A 21,060-nucleotide genomic window follows, 5' to 3' on the forward strand; every position below is an offset into this window, starting at 1 on the left:
GCCCTACAAATGGTAGACATGAGATTACACAGAGGACCTTCATGCTCATGTTATTCAACAAAAAGAAGCACAGAGAGGCCTGTTCAGCTATCAGAGAAATATGAGCAATGTAGTTTTGCATCTAGCTCAAGATTTAAGGGCCTACTGACATGAATGGTTTCTAAGGTAATGCCTGTAAACACAGTTACATTGTTCACAAAGAAAAGTCAGTTGACTGGTGTACAGAGAGAAAATATAGCACACATCTGCCAATGTTTGTTGGACTTAAGTAACAAAAAACAAAACAAAAAACAGCCATTATCCTTGTTGGATGAAGTAATTAAGAAAATATTGATATTTTTCATTACTAGGATTTGCTGGTAGCTTTTTAAATACATGATGAATTTAATGTGCAGTTATCACAGGACAGACATAAATTCAATATATGAAAGTGTTTCTGTTAGTTATGAAGTCAAGGGAAATCTATACAAAACAAGTATTAGCTGTTGGACAGGATTGCTGTAGATACATGTCTGAAAACCACTAGGAATGATTGGTTCCCTGTGAGGAAAAAGGAGCAGTTCAAACTGCTTTTTTTAAAGCTGCATGTGATACATACTACATTTTATGTATGAGCACAAATGTGTATTACACAGGAGTTTAATTGACAGGAATAGGCATGATCCTGTGCCTTGTGTGCACACAGGAATATTGTATGATGAAAATGGGGTAGTGAAACTTTTTTCAAAACTATCCATTCTAGCTAGTTGAATAGCACCTTTAAAAAAACACACACACATTTGTGGGCATCATACAGTGAGTTGGGCATGGAAACTTTTCAGTTTGGGCTATGATCCCAAGGCTGACCCTGTAATGTAGAAAAAGCTCACATAGGTAGGTTAAGTGGGTCCAGAAATCCAGGTGTCATGTCTGCATGGGCAACTCATCATACCCCCAGGATTTATAGCACAAGGATTCCTTTCCATCTGCTCACCCACCCTCTCTTGTGTATTTCCTAGAACGCATTAGTTTCTATTGTTCTCCAAAGCATGGTGTAAAGTGAAAGGAAAGACCCTTCCCCTCCCCTATACGTGCCAAAGGCCTTTGTGTGGGGGTTGGAGGCTCCTGCAGTACTGAAATTTAGGTTATAGAGAGGAAGAAGCAGTGCTGATCTCTCTTGCTGCTTCTGCCACTTCCCATCATGAAGTGATGTGAACTTCAGTGGGCCTTGATTCCCAGTGATAGGCAAACTCTTTCCTAACTTGAAAGTAGACACACAGTATACTGTAGTTTTAAATACGTTAACTCAAATTCTCTAGTTTTTAAAAAGGAAAAATTTAACCTATCTGCATGGTGATGGTGGTTTGGCACTGTTGCCTTTAGAGAAAGAAAGTTCTGTAGCTTTTCATGGGTGAATGTTCAACAAAATGAGGAAAGAAGATGATCCAAATTTGCCCTAATTGTGGTTTTCTGGACACAGATTTTTTTTTAAAAAAAATGTACAGTCTTGTGCCTTTTTTTGTATAAAGTCTGCACTGTAGACTGTTCTGTTTCCAAATATAGATTGACATCTCCCATTGGTTTCCATCATTCTCCAAAGCCTGTTTACTGTGCTTAAAGTGAACACTGGATCTTGAAGCTACAAGAAATTCTCATGTTGATTTATTTTCTATGGTCAGTTTTCAGTACAGTCCGTGGTATGCTTGGGTGTCATTTCCGCATAAAAAGCTCAGTTCCTGCTCCTAAAAGCTTCCTGTCTGATCATTTCATTTCTCATATCTTCCCTTATGACTTGTCATCTGCTCGGTGTTAAAATGAAGTGGTTTGCGCCAGAAGCGGTTTAGTCCTTGCTGGCCACATGACCTGGAAAGCTGTCTACGGACAAACACCGGTTCCCTCGGCCTGAAAGCGTGATGAGCGCTGCAAACCCATAGTCACCTTTGACGGGACTTAACCATACAGGGGTCCTCTACCTTTAACTTTACTAAATGTAGTGTGTGTACATGTGCCAATTTTGGAAGTGGCAATTTGGTGTTAAAGGACTTTGGCTTTTCATGCTGACTTCTTTGTTTGCAAGAATGGAGCTTCTGAACCCTAGAGTTACATCCAGTACCCCATGTGGAAAATCTGATCAAGGATTTATGAGTTGTGGGTTCAGAAGACACTGAAATGTGTTGTGAAACTCCAGGTGCCTTGGGTGTTGCTTCTGTATTAACTAGAACATTTGGATTTCAAACCACAAGGAATTTGTGGTGTGCCTGCATGTTTGGCAAGGTCATTTTAGATTTGGAAATGGTTGCAGTGTCTACCATTTTTTAATACGGTACTGACAAATAAAATTGCGAAGCAAGCCCATAGGGAAATTTGTCTTGCGAAGCGCATCGAAAAATGGAAAACCCTTTCGTCTAGCGGGTTTTTCGTCTTACGAGGCATTCGTCTTGCGGGGCACCACTGTAGACATAATGCTATTGACAAGTGACATCTCTTGGTTTAATCAAAGAACCCATGTGGTGGTGTGCTTAGAAATGTTTGACTAGGACTTGGGAGTCATGGGTTCAGATCCCCTGTCAAGTCATGAAACTCACTCTTGAGTTGGGTCAAATCTCATATCCTAACAGGGTTGTTGTGAGGATGAAGTGAGGGTGGAAGAACCAAGTACCTTGAGCTCCTTGGAGGAAATGTGTAATAAAAATAATTTCTTATTAATATGTTTTGGATTGTGAGTGAAGGCATAAGCCTGGTACGCTTGGAGGATTGTGTAGTGTGGTTGCACATTGTGGTGTCTATGCCAGTCCTGTGTCGGCATTTCACTTTATTTAACAAAGTTTTTATACTGCTTAACTGTAAATAACATCTTGTAAGTGGTTTACAAAGAATATGAAACAGAGAATTGGAAGGGACCATGGGGGTCATCTAGTCCCACCCCTGTCAATTGGGGGGTGCGGGTACTTTTTAAAGTAACACAAAACTCTCCTCCACGCATCTTGGAGAGGAATAGAAAGCTGAACCGTGTATAGATATTAGTAAATAGGGATAAAATTGTTCCCTGTTAAATGGCATATGCTGGTGTATTGTGGTGACTGACTTGGGGACAAGCTGGTAGTCTTCTGTTCAGTCATTATGAACTCATTAGGTGGACTCCTGGAAGACATTCTTTCCAACCTCTGCCCCTCCACTCTCACCATTTTTATTTGCTTTTATAGTTGTAACCTTTGTGTGGTATACCCCCCCTTTTTTATACAAAAGTAGTTTATAAATATTTAAATACATTATGAAATGGTGATAATAATACTGACCCATCTTATAGGGTTATTTAGACAAGAATTAGAGACGCGGGTGGCGCTGTGGGTAAAACCTCAGTGCCTAGGACTTGCTGATCGTAAGGTTGGCGGTTCGAATCCCCGCGGCGGGGTGAGCTCCCGTCGTTCGGTCCCAGCTCCTGCCCACCTAGCAGTTCAAAAGCACCCCTAAGTGCAAGTAGATAAATAGGTACCGCTTTATAGCGGGAAGGTAAACGGCGTTTCTGTGTGCGGCACTGGTGCTGGCTCACTAGTGCAGCTTCGTCACACTGGCCACGTGACCTGGAAATGTCTGCGGACGGCGCCGGCTCCCGGCCTCTTGAGTGAGATGAGCGCACAACCCTAGAGTCGGTCACGACTGGCCCGTACGGGCAGAGGTACCTTTACCTTAGACAAGAATTAAGCCGAAGTACTTTGAAATGCCGATTTATTTCTGCCAAAATGCAGCTCTGTACAACTTGTTGAGCTTTCTTTTCTTTTCCTTTTAAATTAGAAATAAGTGTGCCTTGAAAGCTGGATTACCAGGTCTACTGGACCAATGAAATTAGAATAATTTTTTATTCTACTTGCTTCTCACTTGAGATTTAAACATGTTATTGCTTAGAATGGATCACCAAAATGCAGCTGCTCAGAAGAGTTTTGTTTTAGGGCTAACATAGTCTTAATCTCTTATCTGGTAGGTCTGCTGCTGATGGTGCTGTTAAGTAATCCAAAGGGTAGGAACTCCATTTGCTGAGTTGGCTGCCTGTTGAAGTAGCAGCAGACAGTGTAGCTTCAAAATGGCTGCCAGATGGGCACTATCCACAGCAGATGTTGCATATACAGTAGTCATGAATAAGAGCTTTACTCACACTTTAAATTAATATTAAAAGTTCAACCATTTTTACAAGGTGAGGGCTCGTGTAAAACAATCCAAATTGTTTGGATGCAATACAGTGGAATGTAATTCTGCTTCACCTGACTCTTTCAGCCAGAATGGAAATGTAGATTTAGGATTTTGGAGGCAAAAGAACTTTAGTAACCATCCTTACTAGATTTCTTTCACTGAAGCAGCTTCCTCTATATGAATATAAAAGCATGATGTGAGTGTTAACAGTAACTCCCTAGGGCAGGTTCCTCGCAGAAATTAGTAACTTCCTTTGACAGTTGCATCATTTTAAAGATAACTATGTATTGAAATCTGAATTCAATAGCTGTGTTATACTTACTTAATTGTGGAATACGCAGAATTGTTTTTTAGACTTGCCTGGGCAAACTGTTAGCTGTAGTTGCAGTTGTTTTTAAATGAATTCTAGGAAGAATAATGTTGCTTGGACTAAATGTGTGTGTTTTGCAATAATTTTAAAAGGGAGAAGTCACTTTTTATAAGACAGCCTTAAATATTAGCCATAAAAAGCTACTAGCATACCAAAAAATAAGACAAAAGAAATACCTGCCCACTTTGAACTCCGCAAGAGGAGCTTGGTAGGATAGATAGATGGTCAGCCTCTCTTATGAATAAAAATCAGGCTAGTAAAAGCTGTGAAATGCAACAGACTGGCTGAGGAGGCATTAAGTGTTTCCTGCTCCTCTGCCTTCCTGCTTGATTTCTGTGCTAGTCACAGAGAAAGGGCTTTGCCTCCCTTTTTGCCAGCTCATAAATGCAGTAGACTGGACAAGGAGAAATGCTTCATTCTGTCCCTTTTTCATAAGCCCTGCTGCATTTCTATGCTGCGTGGAGAGAAATGACCTTCACTTTCTCCAGCATAGAAGCCTAGTAATACACATATTTTCCTCTAAGCTGTAATTTCTTTTATCGAATTCCATACATTTTCCTCCCTGACATTCCTGGTTATCTATGGTGACTTAAGGGAGCAGTTTATTACTTAATCTGAATATTGGTAGCAGTATAAAACATGAATAAATCATATAAAATATACTAGTTTAGTCTCTTGTTTTTAAACAAAAGTATTTTATTATATACATGTTTCCTTAGTTAATGTTTGTGTGTTAAATCTTCTCTCCATAGGTGGTGAATTTCTTGGTGCTGCTAAACCATTTCCATATTTCTTTGGGCTTAAGAAGACCTGAATTTTTTACATGTGGAGATATATGCAGGCTAGTTTCTTTGAAGTTTTAATGAACTGAAAAGGCTTCACAGAGAGCATAAACAATCCAATACCTTCATTGGAGAACTGATGGGACACTTTTATAAATAGTTTGTATTGCGTGAGGCTTTCTACCCCTACCGATGAGCAAAAACATTCAGCAAACTTCTCTTGATGGTCCTCTGGGCTTGGACATTTGTGAGTAAACAGGTGGGAAGCCACTGAAGTGGCCTTAATCTCCAACGCAAAAAAGCCTAGAATCCATGTTAATATCTTCAAAGGAATATGCCTACTCAACCTCTTTTAGCATATATGGATGGACCAGATGGCATAGCAAGTACTGTTGGTTCACGTATGGAGAACAATGATGCCACTATGCCAATAAAAGGGGCCAACACAATTTCGTACAAGAACTTGCAAGACAAGTTCTTAATGCAAGGGGAAGGATGCATGCCTTTGGATTGCATGTTTTGTGATCAGACTTTCAAGCATCCAGAAGATCTTGGTAAGCATGTCTTAATGCAGCACAGGCCAACACTCTGCGAACCAGCAGTTCTGCGTGTAGAAGCGGAATACCTTAGCCATCTTGATAAAGGACAAGTGAAAACAGACTTGCCACCCTCAGATGCCAATGAAAAGGATAGCCAAGATTTCAGTTGCGTGGTTTGTGGACAAACATTTGAGGAGGCGTATGATGTTGAGGCCCACATGAGAAAGCACAAGGACTCTTTCACTTACTGGTGCAGTGTTTGTGGGAGGAGATTTAAGGAGCCATGGTTCCTCAAAAATCACATGAGAACACATACTGGTAAGCCTGGTTCTAGAAGCAAGACACCTCAAGGATCAGAGAGTCCTATAACCATAAATGAGGTTGTACAGGACCAAGTAACTGAAAGTATTACATCACCTTACAAAATCTGCATGGTTTGTGGCTTCCTATTTCAGAATAAGGAAAGTTTAATTGAGCACAGTAAAGTACATACCAAAGATTCAGTAGCCAGTGATGATGGCTCCCAAGCTGATCCAGATGACAAAGGAAATGGATCGCCCAGGGAAGAGTTTTTGCAGTTTTTAAACTTAAAACCACGTATGCCTCCTAGCAATAAAAAGCAAGAAAAGCCTGTGAAATGGATAGCAGAGTTAGATCCGTTCAGTACGTATCAGGCATGGCAACTGGCTACCAAAGGAAAAATTGCTACTGGCCACGGGCAAGTGAAAGAGCCAGGGCATGAAGGAAGTACAGACAATGATGACTCCTCTTCTGATAAAGAAGAGCTTGGGGAAATTTGGAATGCAAACAAAGCAAACCAGATTGAAAGCACGGGGAAGATCAAGGCAAGCAAAAGTGGAAGTTTCACAGCGATTGGTAATATACCACAAGACAAATTCAAATATCCTGGCCGTGAAGTGCCTTCTATGGAGATGGATTCAAAATTGTCCCAGAACAAAGACAAGCCCACACATTGTTCAGAGTGTGGCAAAGCCTTTCGAACTTACCACCAGCTTGTCCTTCACTCAAGAGTACATAAGAGAGACCGAAAGAATGATTTAGAAGCCAGCTCTGTTGAAGGAAAGCAGCCAAGAGCATGCCTTACAGATGTCGGGACTGTGGATGAGAATGGAGTAGGAGAACGAGGGGAAGGAGGCTCTGAAGATGGATCAGAGGATGGGCTAATAGAGACATTAGGTAAGAGCTATTAAGAAGTTGTGATTCCTTTTTAGTTCACTTGTTTTGTTCACGTATACATTATCTAAACCACATTGATTGATTGATTTTTTTTAAGTTACTGACAGATTTTTGCTAGTAATGCTATATAACACCCTTCTTCCTAGGTGCAGGTACTCAGCATTTTGCTGCTTAAAAGTCATGGCATAATTCCTTTTTTGTAAGTGCACTTAAGGGAAGGATGCTTGCGTAATCCTTTGTACAGCATGTTCCATGTACACATGACTGCATCTTGCCCTTTCTAGCAATGTGCAGACCTGTAGTTCAGGTTAGTATAATGGAGCACTAGCCATTCTGTTGATGGCTGAATGACTTTTGTTTCTTTGCCATAAAACCTGGAGAAACTTCATTGTTTCTCAATTCTTTGCTAACTGGTACTGATCTCCAAGCACTATAGGGACATGTTTGTATATATTCGTGATCATTTAGGTTGTTGTGTCATTAGTGCATAGTTGCTAGTGCATTAATTTTTAAAATATGAAAATCTTGAGAAGATAAAAATTACTCTTATTTTATGAAATGACTAGGTGCATTTCCTGTCTGTGTTTTCTGTGTGCACCACCATTATGCAGCCGTAAATGAAATTGCACCTCCAAGCAATGGCATTAGAAAGAACCTGAAACGCCCTTTGTTGATTATAATACTGTGCTTGCTGCCCTCTAGTGTTATGTCTTGGGAGTTGCATGTAGGAGCTAGAGGGAGGGAGAGATAAAACTTTGTTTATATGACTATCAAATGAAGAACTGGAACCAGCTGTGATGAACAGATAACAAAAGATTTCCCTCCTTTAAATGTATTACAGAAAACCAGGCACTTGTCAGGGTGAACATTTTTTTTTACTCAAAACAATTAATTTTTATAAAAGAAATTCTTCTGTTCCAATACTATGAAAGACTTATACAAGCAAATGAACTATGAAGGTGTCCCACACTAGCGTTACAATATTTGAACAAAATTCTGTTTACTGTTGAACTAAAATACTTCCCGTAGGGTTGGGTTTAATACTGTACATTCGGTAATAATAATAAATAATAATATTTGTACCCCACAGATTCGGTAGATTTGTTTCAACTTGTGCAGTGCACTTTGGGTTTGTTCCTCTTGGAAGTCTAACTTTACATTTTGTTTTTCCAGTACATCTCTTGTTGAACTAGCAATGCAAGTCTTAATAAACTCATTATGCCCACATACACCATGCCACTTAATATTATTTCTAGTTTGGGGTGGGGCTGGGATACAGCAACCATACGTATTGCTGTTGCATGCTCAATAACCCAGCCGAAGTGTGTGTGTGTTAAATGGCCAACAGAACTCCCAAACAAACATATTTAATCTCCATTCTGGTGACTCCTGCTGTCCCCCCCCCCTTTAAAATGGCCCCAACACAACATAGCATCAGGTCATTTGGGGATTAAGAAGAATGTTGGGCAACCTAAAGACTTGAGTTAAAGCTGTGTCAAAAGCTAAAACTAAAAACCACTCAAACATCAGCCCCCACCCACTTGTTGGTATGGTTCTCCATTCTCAGGTGCCCAGTCAGAGATCTCGTCTGGTGGAAATTGCTTGAAACTTAGGAGACCTCAAAGGAAAGAATCTGTGTTCTCATGGGGTTTACAAATTCAAAATTAACTCAGAGTTAATTTTGCTAGAATACAGTGCATAGGCCAATTGACAGTGATGTTGCTGCTGATAGTGTGTTAATACACTGCATGGTAGTAAAGGAAAAGGAGCAGTAGGGGTAGGAGATGCATGGCGCATACTGTATATGTGTCTAGTGGTGGTAGCCACAATAACACATGCTGTTGTCATTATAGATGCCAAACATGCTTGGATCCAGTACAGTGGTGCCTTGGTTCCCAAACTTAATCCGTTCCAGAAGTCCATTCCAAAACCAAAACACGTTTTCCCATAGAAAGTAATGCAAAATGGGCTTTTAAAAACAACCCCTAAAACAGCACTTTTACTTTCTAACAAGACCATTGATCCATAAAATGGATCCATAAAATGAAAGCAATAATCAGTGCACTGTACCTTGGGTTACATATGCTTCAGGTTACAGACTCCGCCAACCCAGAAATAGTGCTTCAGGTTAAGAACTTTGCTTCAGGATGAGAACAGAAATTGTGCTCCGGCGGCGCAGTGGCCCCATTAGCTAAAGTGGTGCTTCAGGTTAAGAACAGTTTCAGGTTAAGAACGGACCTCCGGAACGAATTAAGTACTTAACCCGAGGTACCACTGTACTATAAAATAAATAAAACAGTATTGTAGATGATAAAAATTAAAATTATTATTTTTTCTTGCCTGCACTGATGATAATCATTGTTTGGAGGAGGGACTTTTATCCCTTTCCACAGTCACACAATCAGTTAATCAGTTGCTGAACTGGGTTCCAGTCAGAAAAATAAGTCACAAAAATGAAGTCACAAGTCAAAGTCCCATAAAAGTAAGAACAAGCCACACAAACAAAAATGCAAAAAATAGCAAAAACAAAAGCCCCAAATATCACCTCAGAACACTGCAATTGGAAACGGAAGGCTTCAGTTACAATGGGGGAGGGGGACAACGAAAATAAGCAGCGTAACAGTACAAACAGAAGGCAGAAAGATTTAATTACGATGGGGGGGCGCAAATTAGCAGCGCAACAGTACAAACGGAAGGCAGGAAGCTTTAATTATGATGGGGGCGCGCAAATTAGCAGCACAACAGTACAAATGGAAGCTCAGGAGCACATTCGGCTTCCAAAGCAAAGTTCGCAAACTGGAACACTGACTTCCAGGTTTGCAGTGTTTGATTTCCAAGTTGTTCGGGAACTAAGCTATTTGAAAACCGAGGTACCACTGTATTCACTTTTATAACATGGTTTGTCTGTATTTTTTCTTCCTCTGTCCAAAGATAAGAACGAAGATGGCATAGAAAGAACAAAAGTTAAAAACCTTGGCGCCTCTAGAGAATGCAGCTATTGTGGGAAGTATTTCCGCTCAAACTATTACCTCAATATTCATCTCAGAACTCACACAGGTAAAATGAATTAAACTCTCTTCATGGTGGTTGGTGCCTGAACTGAAGGAAATTTCATGATTGGGATAATTCCAGCTTTGGTGTTTGATACACTTCCCAGAACCAACTTACTGCATGCTGAGGAAATACAGTAGGCCCTAGTTGTGACCTCTAGACAGATGAGGTGGTTAAGAGCTATGCTATTAACTCCAAATATCCAGAATTGTGAGCCAACTGGAAAGGATATTGGAAATTGAGGGATTTACAAATAAGAGAGCACTGCTGCTTGCCTTTTAAGATTTTAGTCTCTTTCCATAGTATGTGGTGTTCAGTGAACTCCAGAGAACTGTCATGTTCAGTGCTAGAAGCTATATTTGTGTTGGGAGGAGAGGCTGTTACACATCCATATTGACTCCAGGAATGTAAGCATCTTCATCAACATTGATGGCTCAGAGCCCACCTCAGAGATTTAGCTTGTAGAAGGACGTGGAAATTCTCAAGTTGCTTTGCCACTTGCTTGCGGGTGGGGGAGTGTGGTAAAGGTCCTTGACATGCCTTATGCTATTCCAGAAGGATGTGATGGCACTCCTTAGTGTTCAGCTTCAGTTGCTTACTGCTACATGGCTCAATCCTGGCTAACCAAGAGACTCACACATGTGACCCAGTGATGTTGACCTCTTGAAAATGTATGCAACTATAGGGAGGATTATCACCTTGGCTATATGCTTTGTTGTTTATCCTTACTTTTGCCCTGTGTTTAGCAAAATGGTCATCTAAACTAAAGCAGCTAAAACTTCCTCTAAATCAAAGAGATATTAGTACTTAGTGAAGCTCCAGCGTTAGATTTTGGCAAAATATTGATTCCCCCAGCATATTTAGTGGAGATGGGAAAGGATAGCACAGATTCCCTTCTTGTGTTCTTTTAGCAGAGGGAAATGGTAATAGCTCTGACTTCTCGTTTGCAACTCTTTCAGGTGAAAAACCATACAAATGTGAATTTTGTGAGTATGCAGCAGCCCAGAAAACATCTTTGCGATATCACTTGGAGAGACACCACAAGGACAAGCAAACAGAAGCTGCAGCAGATGTGAAAATTGACAGTAAAGGTTTGCTATCTTCTCAGGAGATGGGCCTTTTGCCAGTCGGCGATTGTGCTCCGGAAACCAAAAATCTGAAAAGGCTCCTGGAAGATGCCAAAGATGCTAAAGGAGGCCCACCTGTAAAGCAGCAGAAAGAAATGCTTTCCTCTTTTCAGACTGCACTGAACAATATCACTCAGGACACAAATAAAGGTACAAACTATGGTGGCTCAAATGATGGTGCATCAGTTCCATGCCTTGAAAACTTAAAGTTGGAAAAAATTGAAATAGAGCTTCAGGAAAACAAGCACGTTGATAGGTCTGAGAAAAGGAATTATGTTTTGCCAGAAAGTGTGCTTTCTTCTGGTGCTGTGAAAGGTGAAACAAATATGGCTCTTCTAAGCGACATTTCAGAAAACTCGAAATGCAGACTAATAGCTCAAGAAAAGCCCTTAAATTTGTCTACTGGCTGTTCTCTGGATGCTTCAGTAACGGCTGCCTCTCAGTGCTCCTTAGCAACCAGCACCTGCTCCTTTTGTACTTACCGAACACTATATCCAGAGGTTCTAATAATGCACCGGCGATTGATGCATAAGCCCCCCAATAATTCCAACGCTGCTAATAAAAATAGCATCAGAAATAGGGCAGCTCTTAAAGCCAGACGTACTGGATGCCCACCTTATCTTCTGGGAAAGGACGTGCACCCTCTGCCTCTTAACCCTGGGAAAACCAAGTCTTCCTTGCCTACCCAGTCAAAATCCCCGCATGTGGAGAAGGCTAAACATTGTCCCACTCTACGGAGCAAAGCACCCATTTTTTCAGCATTGAACTCTAGCAGCTCGGCACCAAGTAACTTGAAATCATGCAAACTGCAAGTGATTGGAGGTCAGATTACTAGCTCTAGACCACAGCATGAAACCCACAACAGCCCTAGTAGCACTCCTGTACAGGATAGAGGGAAAAAGCTGGATCCTAAAACAAGAGTTTTGGCTTCTCAATTAGGCATAGCAAGTAGCAACATAAATGGCTCTCTTGAGACTCCGTTGAACGAATCTGCTTGGTCAAGCAATCGAGGAATAGAGTTTCTCAGTAACAGACCTGCAGGGAATATAAACTTGGAATTTGATGGACTGCCTTCTAAAAGAGCAAGGTCTAATCTTTTGGCTCCAGAACAGATTGACCCTATGCTGTATCGGAGAGGGAACGATGCTGGCAGATTACATATTGCAGGCAGATACACAGGTCTGCTACCTCAGGAATATTCACACACCAAACCTGCTGCCTCTTTCCTCCCAGCCAAACAAGGGCTCATGAGCTCTGAAGTAGATGCTATAAATCCAGTGACTATTCTGAAGCCATACGAAACATATGGTCCTGGGCCATATTACAGTTCCTGTGGATCAAGTAGCAGCCAAGTCCCCAGCTCTTCAAAAGAAGGTATTCACACTGTGTTTCAGCACTTTAAAAACAAACTAATGCTTTCTGCTTGCTGAATCAAATTATCATGTTTTAAGTGACTGCACTGCTCACAAAAACTAGAATTTACCAGCCATTTATCTAATCCTCAGTGTGTATTTAAGAACTTGGATGTGATTGCTGTTGTCTCATTAATCCTGGGCTTATTAAATGTATCTGGGGGGGAAATAGGATAGCAGACATATATTTACTTGCTGCTACAAAATGGTGCCCAATCACAACTATGGTAAAAACTTGGATTTCTCTGTGGGATATTTTGACTTCTGCCCCAGAGGAGATCAACGCATGGCTTCCACTGTGAACCCAAAAATTTCCCATCTAGACATTGTAAGATAGGTCACTCTGTTTTTCTTTTTCTGACCAATCGCCAGTAATAATTTCTTTTTTTAAAAAAATGAGAGTGATCACTTACCGCCTCTTTTACTTCCCCAAGGGCTTACATTACCAGAAGACAGGGATTTGGCACCACACTATGTTTTCACACAGCATGTTGCTAAGAGCAGCTGCCTTCAAGCTGCATAGTTTCTGTTTTGCAGAAACTGTTGTGCATGTAGATTCTATGTCAGCCACCCTCAGTGCTCTTCTGGGAGGAAGGGCAGGGCAGGAAAAAAGAACAATTAATAAAAAATTAAGGGAGGGAGAACAGAGCCCTAGTTCCTGCTCTTTGTTACTGGGTGGGTTGGGGGAGGCTAGGTGTGGGACTCCCTGCCTCCTTTTCTAAACTTTGTCAGTAACTTCTTAAAGCTAGAAAGAAGAGTTCTGCCCTATGCCAGGTTGGAGAAGGCTGCAGACATGCCAAATTCATGTGGATAGCTGGTGACCACACCTGCTGGCCTGAGTCTTTAGGTTCAGGTGGTGACCATTTTGCGCATGTCCAGTTGACATGTGACCAGTGACGTATGGGTTGTTTGAATTCAGAACGAGGGCAGAACAGGATGGGCTTATGCGCACTTGGGGGCCAGGAATGGAACCCCCACACAAAATGGTCACTGCCTGTATATGTATGCCAGCTCAGAGAAAAAAGCATCAGCACAAGATGTGCAAACTGGACTTAGATCCCGGGCCAGCACAACGCTTGAGAGTACCTGGGACAAAGTACTCTCACTAAAATGCTGCCTTGTTGCCCCTCCTGAAATAATAGTTTTCCAGGTGCAAGGGGAGCAGCAACAGGGACAAGTGGAAACAGACAGCAGTTGGGGGCCATGCAGTACTGAAAGTAGCAGAGCTCCAGGTTCCTCAGCACAGGGAAGCACTAGGTTCGGTCAGGTGGCTGCAGCCGCAGATTTCATTTCCCCAGAATGCTTCAGAGCTGCAAACTGAAATTGCAGAGGGATTACACATTTGGGTAGGGCATTGGGTTTAGTGAAGATGGCGGCACTGCAGCTGCTGGGCCCTTCACAGGTTCCCCCCCCCCAAACACAGGACCCTTCACAGGTCCCCCCACCTAAATTAAAAAAGGGAAAGGGAATGCCATCAACAGCTACAGGACCCCTGAGAGTTTTCCAGCCATGCTGTGTGCTGATTCAGCACTTGCCTGAATCATGTGACTAAAACACCACGTGAAGCAGTAGTATGGTAGTGGCTCATGTAGCTTTATCTCTGGGATGGTATGGACTTACTGTGGTGGTATGTCACAGGAGCAGTTCCTGAATTACATTAGTGATATAATTGCTATTTGCCCTTGGCTGCAGTGAAGTAAGAATAAAGAAAGCATGAGGAAGCATGTGGGAAGTGCCTGCACCTACATTTTCATGGCCTGTAATGGTGACGAGGCTTTCTCCATGTGTTCAGATCCCTCTTGTGTAGCTTCTGTATTCCTATTTACCAGAGTGGTCTCAATCAGATTATTTGTGTTGAATACTTCAGGAAATTATGTATGCTAAGAGTTGGGACAAGCAGCGGCTAAAGTGCTTTGCTGCCTCAGGCCTGGGCTTTCGCTAGATGATTTGAACCCACCGTTCTACAAACTCGCTACCTTGTTTTGCAATAAAACTGCATTCACATGGTTATTATTCCAGCACAAGTCCCGTCCCCCCCAAATTTGGGTATAAAACTAGCAAGTCAGTTGTCTTGTGGAAACAGATTGGTAACAGTGCATAAAACGGGAGCTTTATTTGGCTTGTGCAAGGAACCTGTGCTAGTCTTGTAACAATTTTTGGCACCTCCCACCCAGCTTTAAAACAATTGGATTCATGTCAAGCTACAAACTGCTTTTGGTTTCAAAAGCAGTTGGTGCTGTTTTGAGGGGAAAGCTGCTGTATAGCAACCCCCCCCCCCCGCCTTGAGCTTGTGCAAAAGGTTTCATGGTTCATTGGGTCCTGACCATTGTGTTTCGTTGAGGTATGCAGATCATTATCATTGTCTGAAGTAATTCTTCCAGCATTTTGCATTCAAGATAGATTCAGCAGAGTTCATGAAAACGATCAAAATGTAATTGCAAAAAGTGTGTTTATAGACAAGTTATTCATTTGAGCAAGGGCAGAGGAAGAATGCCATAGTTATTTCACTAAGTTCTTGAAATTAGTTTTGTGTCTATTTCTGGCCTTACTGGTAATGTCTTCTAATGTGCTGGGTTTTGTTTTTTAATTAGGAAAAAGGCCAGTGTCGTATCAACACTTGTCTAGCACCATGCTGCAGAAAAGAGGTTACGAGAGGCTTATTGGCAATACACATAATCGACTGAATGACAAGAGAACATGATTTTGCTACAATGAATGGTAAACAACTTTTTTTAATAAAAAAAAAATAACCTCGGGAATAAGGATCTCGCCCCTCCCCACAATTCACATATTGGCAGGAAGAACACAAAAAAGTCATGAGAATTGATTGTTGCAGACCCTCTTATCCCAGAACAAAAAGTTGGCATTATGTGCTTATCAGTGGTCAAAATGTAAAAATACCATGAGATACAACTAAAAAGGAGTTACTGTCTAGTATGCTTTTGAGGTGCAGCTCATTATATGTTGTGCCATCCTGTTGTAGTTTAGTTTCGGTGAGTTTTAAGAGCTTTGCTTCTTTCTGCGAAGCACAGAATCTTTATTGAATGGCACTGGTTTATTCCTGTTCTCATGGTATCTAAAATAATGCTTTGATTTGCTTGTGCTCATCTTTCATAATTGAGATGGCTACCCAGGACTATTCAGTTTAAATATTCTCTGTTCTGTGGTCCTGCTGCCTGGCTGTCTAAGAAACTAGGGTGCAGTCCTAAGCTGTGTGGTTTCTCCATTTTAAGGAGAAAAGGGTGCTGTGAGAGGATTTGCTCTGTTATGTAAATATGAGTCTGAGTTACTAAGCACTCTTACTGGGCTTATTGAATGAATGGCTTTGGCCCAGTAGCTTTGATATTCCAGCAGTCAGGGTTGTCCTATATTGCTGCCCCTAACAGTTTAAGTATCAACACTTTTTAAAGTAAAAATGTTTGTGTGTTGACATATCTCAAATAGTGTATGATTCACCTGAAGATTCCCCTCTTCACCTTCATGGAAATGTTTTCTTACTTAGTTTTCTAAGTGTGTGTCCTTCATTTACCTTGCTTGACCTCCCCCCCCCCCCCCAGTTTGACTTGTTTACAAGAGGATATGTGGTTAATGCCATTTAACTGGAACATTCAGGTCCTTGGTAGTGCACTAAAACTAAAATATAACTCTTGTAAGGCAAGATTGAGGGGAAATGGGTAACACAATGACAATGTGTCGCTGATCAAGCATTCCTTTATGTAATTGGGGAGAATTTGCCAAGGGGTGTGTGTGCTATTTTCCATGTTCTGGCACCAGAGTTTCTAATCTGTAGCCTAAAGTTCAACACAGTTTTTCCTACATTTGTAATCACTTCTAAGTAGTAGTATTTCGGAAGTTTCCAGCCCCACTATGCTGCTTTTTTTTTTATCTGTTGTGAGTCATTGCCATAGAACCCTTTTTGTTTGTGTGTTCCAGGTATGAAGATGCAAATTTTGATTTCCCTTGCAGTTCATCTCTTGAGAATAATGAATGGTGAAAGCTACCAAACTAAGCTGTGATTGTACTGTTGTATAGAGAGAAACACTACAGTTCTGTAATGGAAGGTCTGACCCCATTTGTACATTGTGGACCTAAACACTGTCTTCTCAAGACTAGCCTGCAAAGAACTGGCAAATGCATCTGTTCCTGATCTTGAATAATATTTTTTCTCAGAATTATCATTGACCAAATATTCAATATAAAGTATATTTTTGCATACTTGAGTGCTGCTGAAAAGAGATCCAATTTAGAAGCTGTGTGTAACCCTTGCACCTCAGGTAAATCTGTGCATTGAGTGTGTCTGGTTTAAATACTGGGATTATTTTTGTATAAGGGTAGTAGTTTGTCAAAGTTTGTTTTGTGCTTTAACCTATGTACATTTTTGAAAATGTTTCCAAATGAACAACATACTTTTGTTTTCATCTTACGCAGTTTAAATACCAGCTGGAATAAGACAAGAATATTAACACACAAGTACCACAATCTTTTCAAAGAAACCGTGTACTTTATTTTCTATCAGTAGGGAGTAACACGTCTCATAATCCTTGGCATGCAGTCACAATTCAGATAAAATGCTTTTTGGCCTCCAAGCTATTACTGAAGAGGAACTTGTGCTTGCATGAGAGAGATTCAGTTTACCCCTCTTCCTCCTAAATACTCAGTTTTGACTCCACAGATGCATCATATTGCAAAAATGCATAGCTTTAAAAATATTTTGTACATATGCCTAAAGCAGAAAACAGCATTCCTGTTGAACCCTGATGCAACTTGTTGTACCAGTTACAAAACTTTATATTTGCAAATATAGTACTCCTTGTTTGTCTTGCAGCCAAAGGAAGGACATGACCCACCCATTCATGCAGCTGTATGCATGGGAAAAGATTTCCACATGGTACTATGAAGTCCTATTCCGCTCCCCACCCCACCCCGCACCCCACCCCAACATTCCTGTCCATTTTGGGCCAGAATATAATGTCATGTGCACTGCCATTACTTTCAACTGAAGGCCTGTCTCGCCTCCCCCTCCCACCTCACCCCACTCCTCCACAGATCTATGTATATGGGGCAACTGTGGGCCTTCCCATGTTGAAGGCAATGGCCTGCACATTTCATTGTGCCCAGGGCTATATTCACCAAAGCAAAGAGGAATGGTGGTGGCTTTACTTAGGGACCCACTCCTTTACATTTGGAACTGTGTGCTGTGCATGCAGTGCAGCCCCAAGTTGGTTTGATAGCCTTGTCAAGGAACTGTTGGGGTTTTTGTGTGTGTGTGAACCCAATATTTTTTCCATTGCACATGACAATAATGAATGGAAGAGCCGTTTTGTTACCAGCCATGGTGCTGTGCATATTGATGATACAGCATGTGAAGCCTTTAATGACTCATTCTTTTCTTTGGGTTTGGATGTCAAACATTTCCAGGAAACAAATGGTTTCAAAAATAATTTTTGCACTGTTGATTGTGTGTTTCTTATCAGATGTAAAACAGCAGAACACAGACTTTCTTGGCGATTCCCCCACAACCCCATATGCAACTTTGAGACATTTTAAATTAATTTCTTACTTCCTGTGTATTAAGGGATATGTAATTTTGATGTCTCTGTAAAACTGGCAATGTAATGAAGTGCTGTGTATCAGGAAATTGTACACAATTTACCATTTTCCTGTTCATAAGCTGAGCCATATGTACATAAAATCTAGATTTGTTTTCCTAGTTTTGCACTTTTATAGCCTATTTTTTGAAGATAAATTTGCGTGGAAGATGGTTATTCTATTTTGCCTTACCCTTCAACGAGTCTTATAGGATGTGTAAAATAACTTGTCTGTATCCTTTTTTTCAAGTAATAAATCTTAAAATATAAAAGACCAGGGCTATGTTTAACTATAGTTTGTATGTTTTTTAAAGAATCTCCCTCTTTGTTTTGGTGCAGTTTTTCTAAAACTCAGTCTCTTTTCAGTTTGGAAGAGAACAAAGAACGCTTTCAAATTTGACTCGGGACATCTCTTTCGTGTTACCTTTATTAGGTCACTGGAGCTGCTTCAGCGCAAGCTTCCTCCTTCCTTGCAGAAATAATATCATAAGTCCTGCACTTGATGGGTTGGCTTCCGGAAGGGGAGACACTGGTGGAGCCTTTCCCAATGGCCTGGGGTTTCCAATGCTCCTTTTGCAGCACAAAATAAAGCAGCTCATATATTGTGACGTTAACACAAGAGATGCCCTCAATTGCAGCTGTACACCCAAGCATTTCCACACGCGAGTGCCATGAAAGCCCTGTCAAAACAGAGGATCTGCAGCAGCAGAGCTTTGTAGATTGCAGCCCTGGTCTCCAAAGTAGGTTTTGCCCATCAGTATTAACTATGGGATACTACTGGTTTTTTGGTTTTTTGTTTTGCAATAGCAATGAGTATACTGGTACAAATTATCAATTTGTTGTATTTATTTCCTACCACCTTGATTTGTTTTAATTGTGGAACCTCCCTTAAGTTTGTCAGGCTGTAGACACCAATTCAAGTCATTTAATTTATGATGTGTTTTTAGTTTAGTGGAATATGTTATTACATGTGGATGTAAATACAACTTGGTGGTTTTTTTTGCAAATACTCTCGTCCTTGTTTCACTTTCTGAACACTAGACAGACAAAATTTTACTGGGTGGTTGCGTGGTTTTTGTTCGAACGCAAGTTGCATGCAAAATTCCAAGCACTGAACCATCGTGCTGCAAGAGGGCTAAAGCAAGAGAATTACTGAGGAGTGTCTTAGAGGGATTTATGGAGCAAAGTGAAGTAGTAAAACTGATGTCAAGCACGGGGGAGGTGTGTGTCTCCTTTTGGTTGTTTTCGAAATTTTACTAGGGTTTCTTTTTAAAAAATATACAATGGTACCTTGGGTTACAGACGCTTCAGGTTACAGACTCGGCTAACCCAGAAATGGTACCTTGGGTTAAGAACTTTGCTTCAGGATGAGAACAGAAATCGCGCGACGGCAGCAGGAGGCCCCGTTAGCTAAAGTGGTGCTTCAGGTTAAGAACAGTTTCAGGTTAGGAACGGACCTCCGGAACGAATTACAGTACGTTCTTAACCTGAGGCACCACAGTACTTGAATCAGTCGTTCTTTGGGGTCTGCTTGCGGTAAAGGTAAAGGGACCCCTGACCATTAGGTCCAGTCGTGACTGACTCTAGGGTTGCGGCGCTCATCTTGCTTTATTGGCCGAGGAGGCCAGCGTACAGCTTCCGGGTCATGTGGCCAGCATGACTAAGCCGCTTTTGGCGAACCAGAACAGCGCACGGAGCGGTACCTATTTATCTACTTGCACTTTGACGTGCTTTCGAACTGCTAGGTTGGAGGGAGCAGGGACCGAGCAACGGGAGCTCACCCCGTTGCGGGGATTCGAACCGCCGACCTTCTGATTGGCACGTCGTAGGCTCAGTGGTTTAACCCACAGCGCCACCCGGCATCCCCTGCTTGCGGTACTGGTGTTCAATATTACTTTTAAAAGACTTTATTCGGGGGGGGGGGGTTCCTTTGATTCAACAAATAGGTGTTCTTCCTTCATTATCAGTTCTTTGGAATCTGAATGAGGGAAAGGCAAGATCTGCTATATGCAGCCCCAGTAGTTAAGTGAAAGTAAATGGAAAGGGCTCACTTTAGAACTAATACAAGTAAATACCAAGTTTCACTTCATTGCTCAAGAGAGGGAAAGAGCCCTTTCTGCCATGGCTGGCGTTTGAACTTCAATTTTAGAAATGCATCTTGACTGCACACAAAAATATCCACAATGTAGTATTAATTTTCAAGGCAGGTATAGCATTGCACGCAAGTTGCATTTTTATTCTTCCCCCTAAAAATGGGTGCAGAGGTCAAGCAGGTGTATGCATTAGTAATAAGAAAATGTCTCGTTGTACTACTGCTATTTATTAGTATTTACTAAATTTCTACACCAACCTTCATCTGAAGATCACAGAGCAGTGTGCAATATAAAAACACAAAAAATACCATAATAACAAACAAAAACAATACTTTCCATATGGAGTTGAAAGGCGACAGATTGATATAATGTTTTTGTCTGTCTCCTAAAGATATGTAATGAAGGTGCCAGGCGAGTACTAAGAAAGAGTCTCCAAAAAGAGCAGTCTCAAAAGAATTATCACATGGAGCTGAGTTTGATTTCCTCCCACTTTTGCTATGTTGTTAATCTTATAATCAGCGATTCCAATGCAGATTTGGTTTTGTGTCTCCTTCTGAGTGCCATGCAGGCAATCTGTCTTAAAAATAAAAATTAAGCACACATTTATTTTTTTTTTAAAAATCATTTGGCACATTTTTAAAAAAGTACGATCAGCTAGAAAAAGATTGAAAAACTTATCGGGGGTTGCAATGAGCCAATTCGTATCGTACAAAGCCAGTTTGAAGCTCCCTCTGCAA

The 21,060-nt window shown here is 41.2% G+C and overlaps 1 protein-coding gene across 4 annotated transcripts in view; it reads left to right on the forward strand.

The window, feature by feature from the left end:
* ZNF217 (zinc finger protein 217) overlaps positions 1-19,237 on the forward strand; it is a 33,383-nt gene extending 14,146 nt beyond the window's left edge. For 3 of the 4 annotated variants that reach the window (XM_081196073.1, XM_081196070.1, XM_081196072.1), the window contains exons 2-6: positions 5,287-7,052; positions 9,984-10,109; positions 11,063-12,604; positions 15,234-15,360; positions 16,576-19,237. In XM_081196073.1, coding sequence (XP_081052199.1) covers positions 5,651-7,052; positions 9,984-10,109; positions 11,063-12,604; positions 15,234-15,343 — 3,180 coding nt within the window. In that variant the 5' untranslated portion in view covers positions 5,287-5,650 and the 3' untranslated portion in view covers positions 15,344-15,360; positions 16,576-19,237. Of the gene's footprint in view, positions 1-4,248; positions 4,361-5,286; positions 7,053-9,983; positions 10,110-11,062; positions 12,605-15,233; positions 15,361-16,575 lie in introns of all 4 variants that reach the window. The other variant, XM_081196071.1, reaches the window with a different exon arrangement.
* The last annotated feature ends 1,823 nt before the right edge of the window (positions 19,238-21,060 follow it).

This window comes from Podarcis bocagei, assembly GCF_964188305.1.
Source record: "Podarcis bocagei genome assembly, chromosome: 5".
NCBI classification, from domain to species: domain Eukaryota; kingdom Metazoa; phylum Chordata; class Lepidosauria; order Squamata; family Lacertidae; genus Podarcis; species Podarcis bocagei.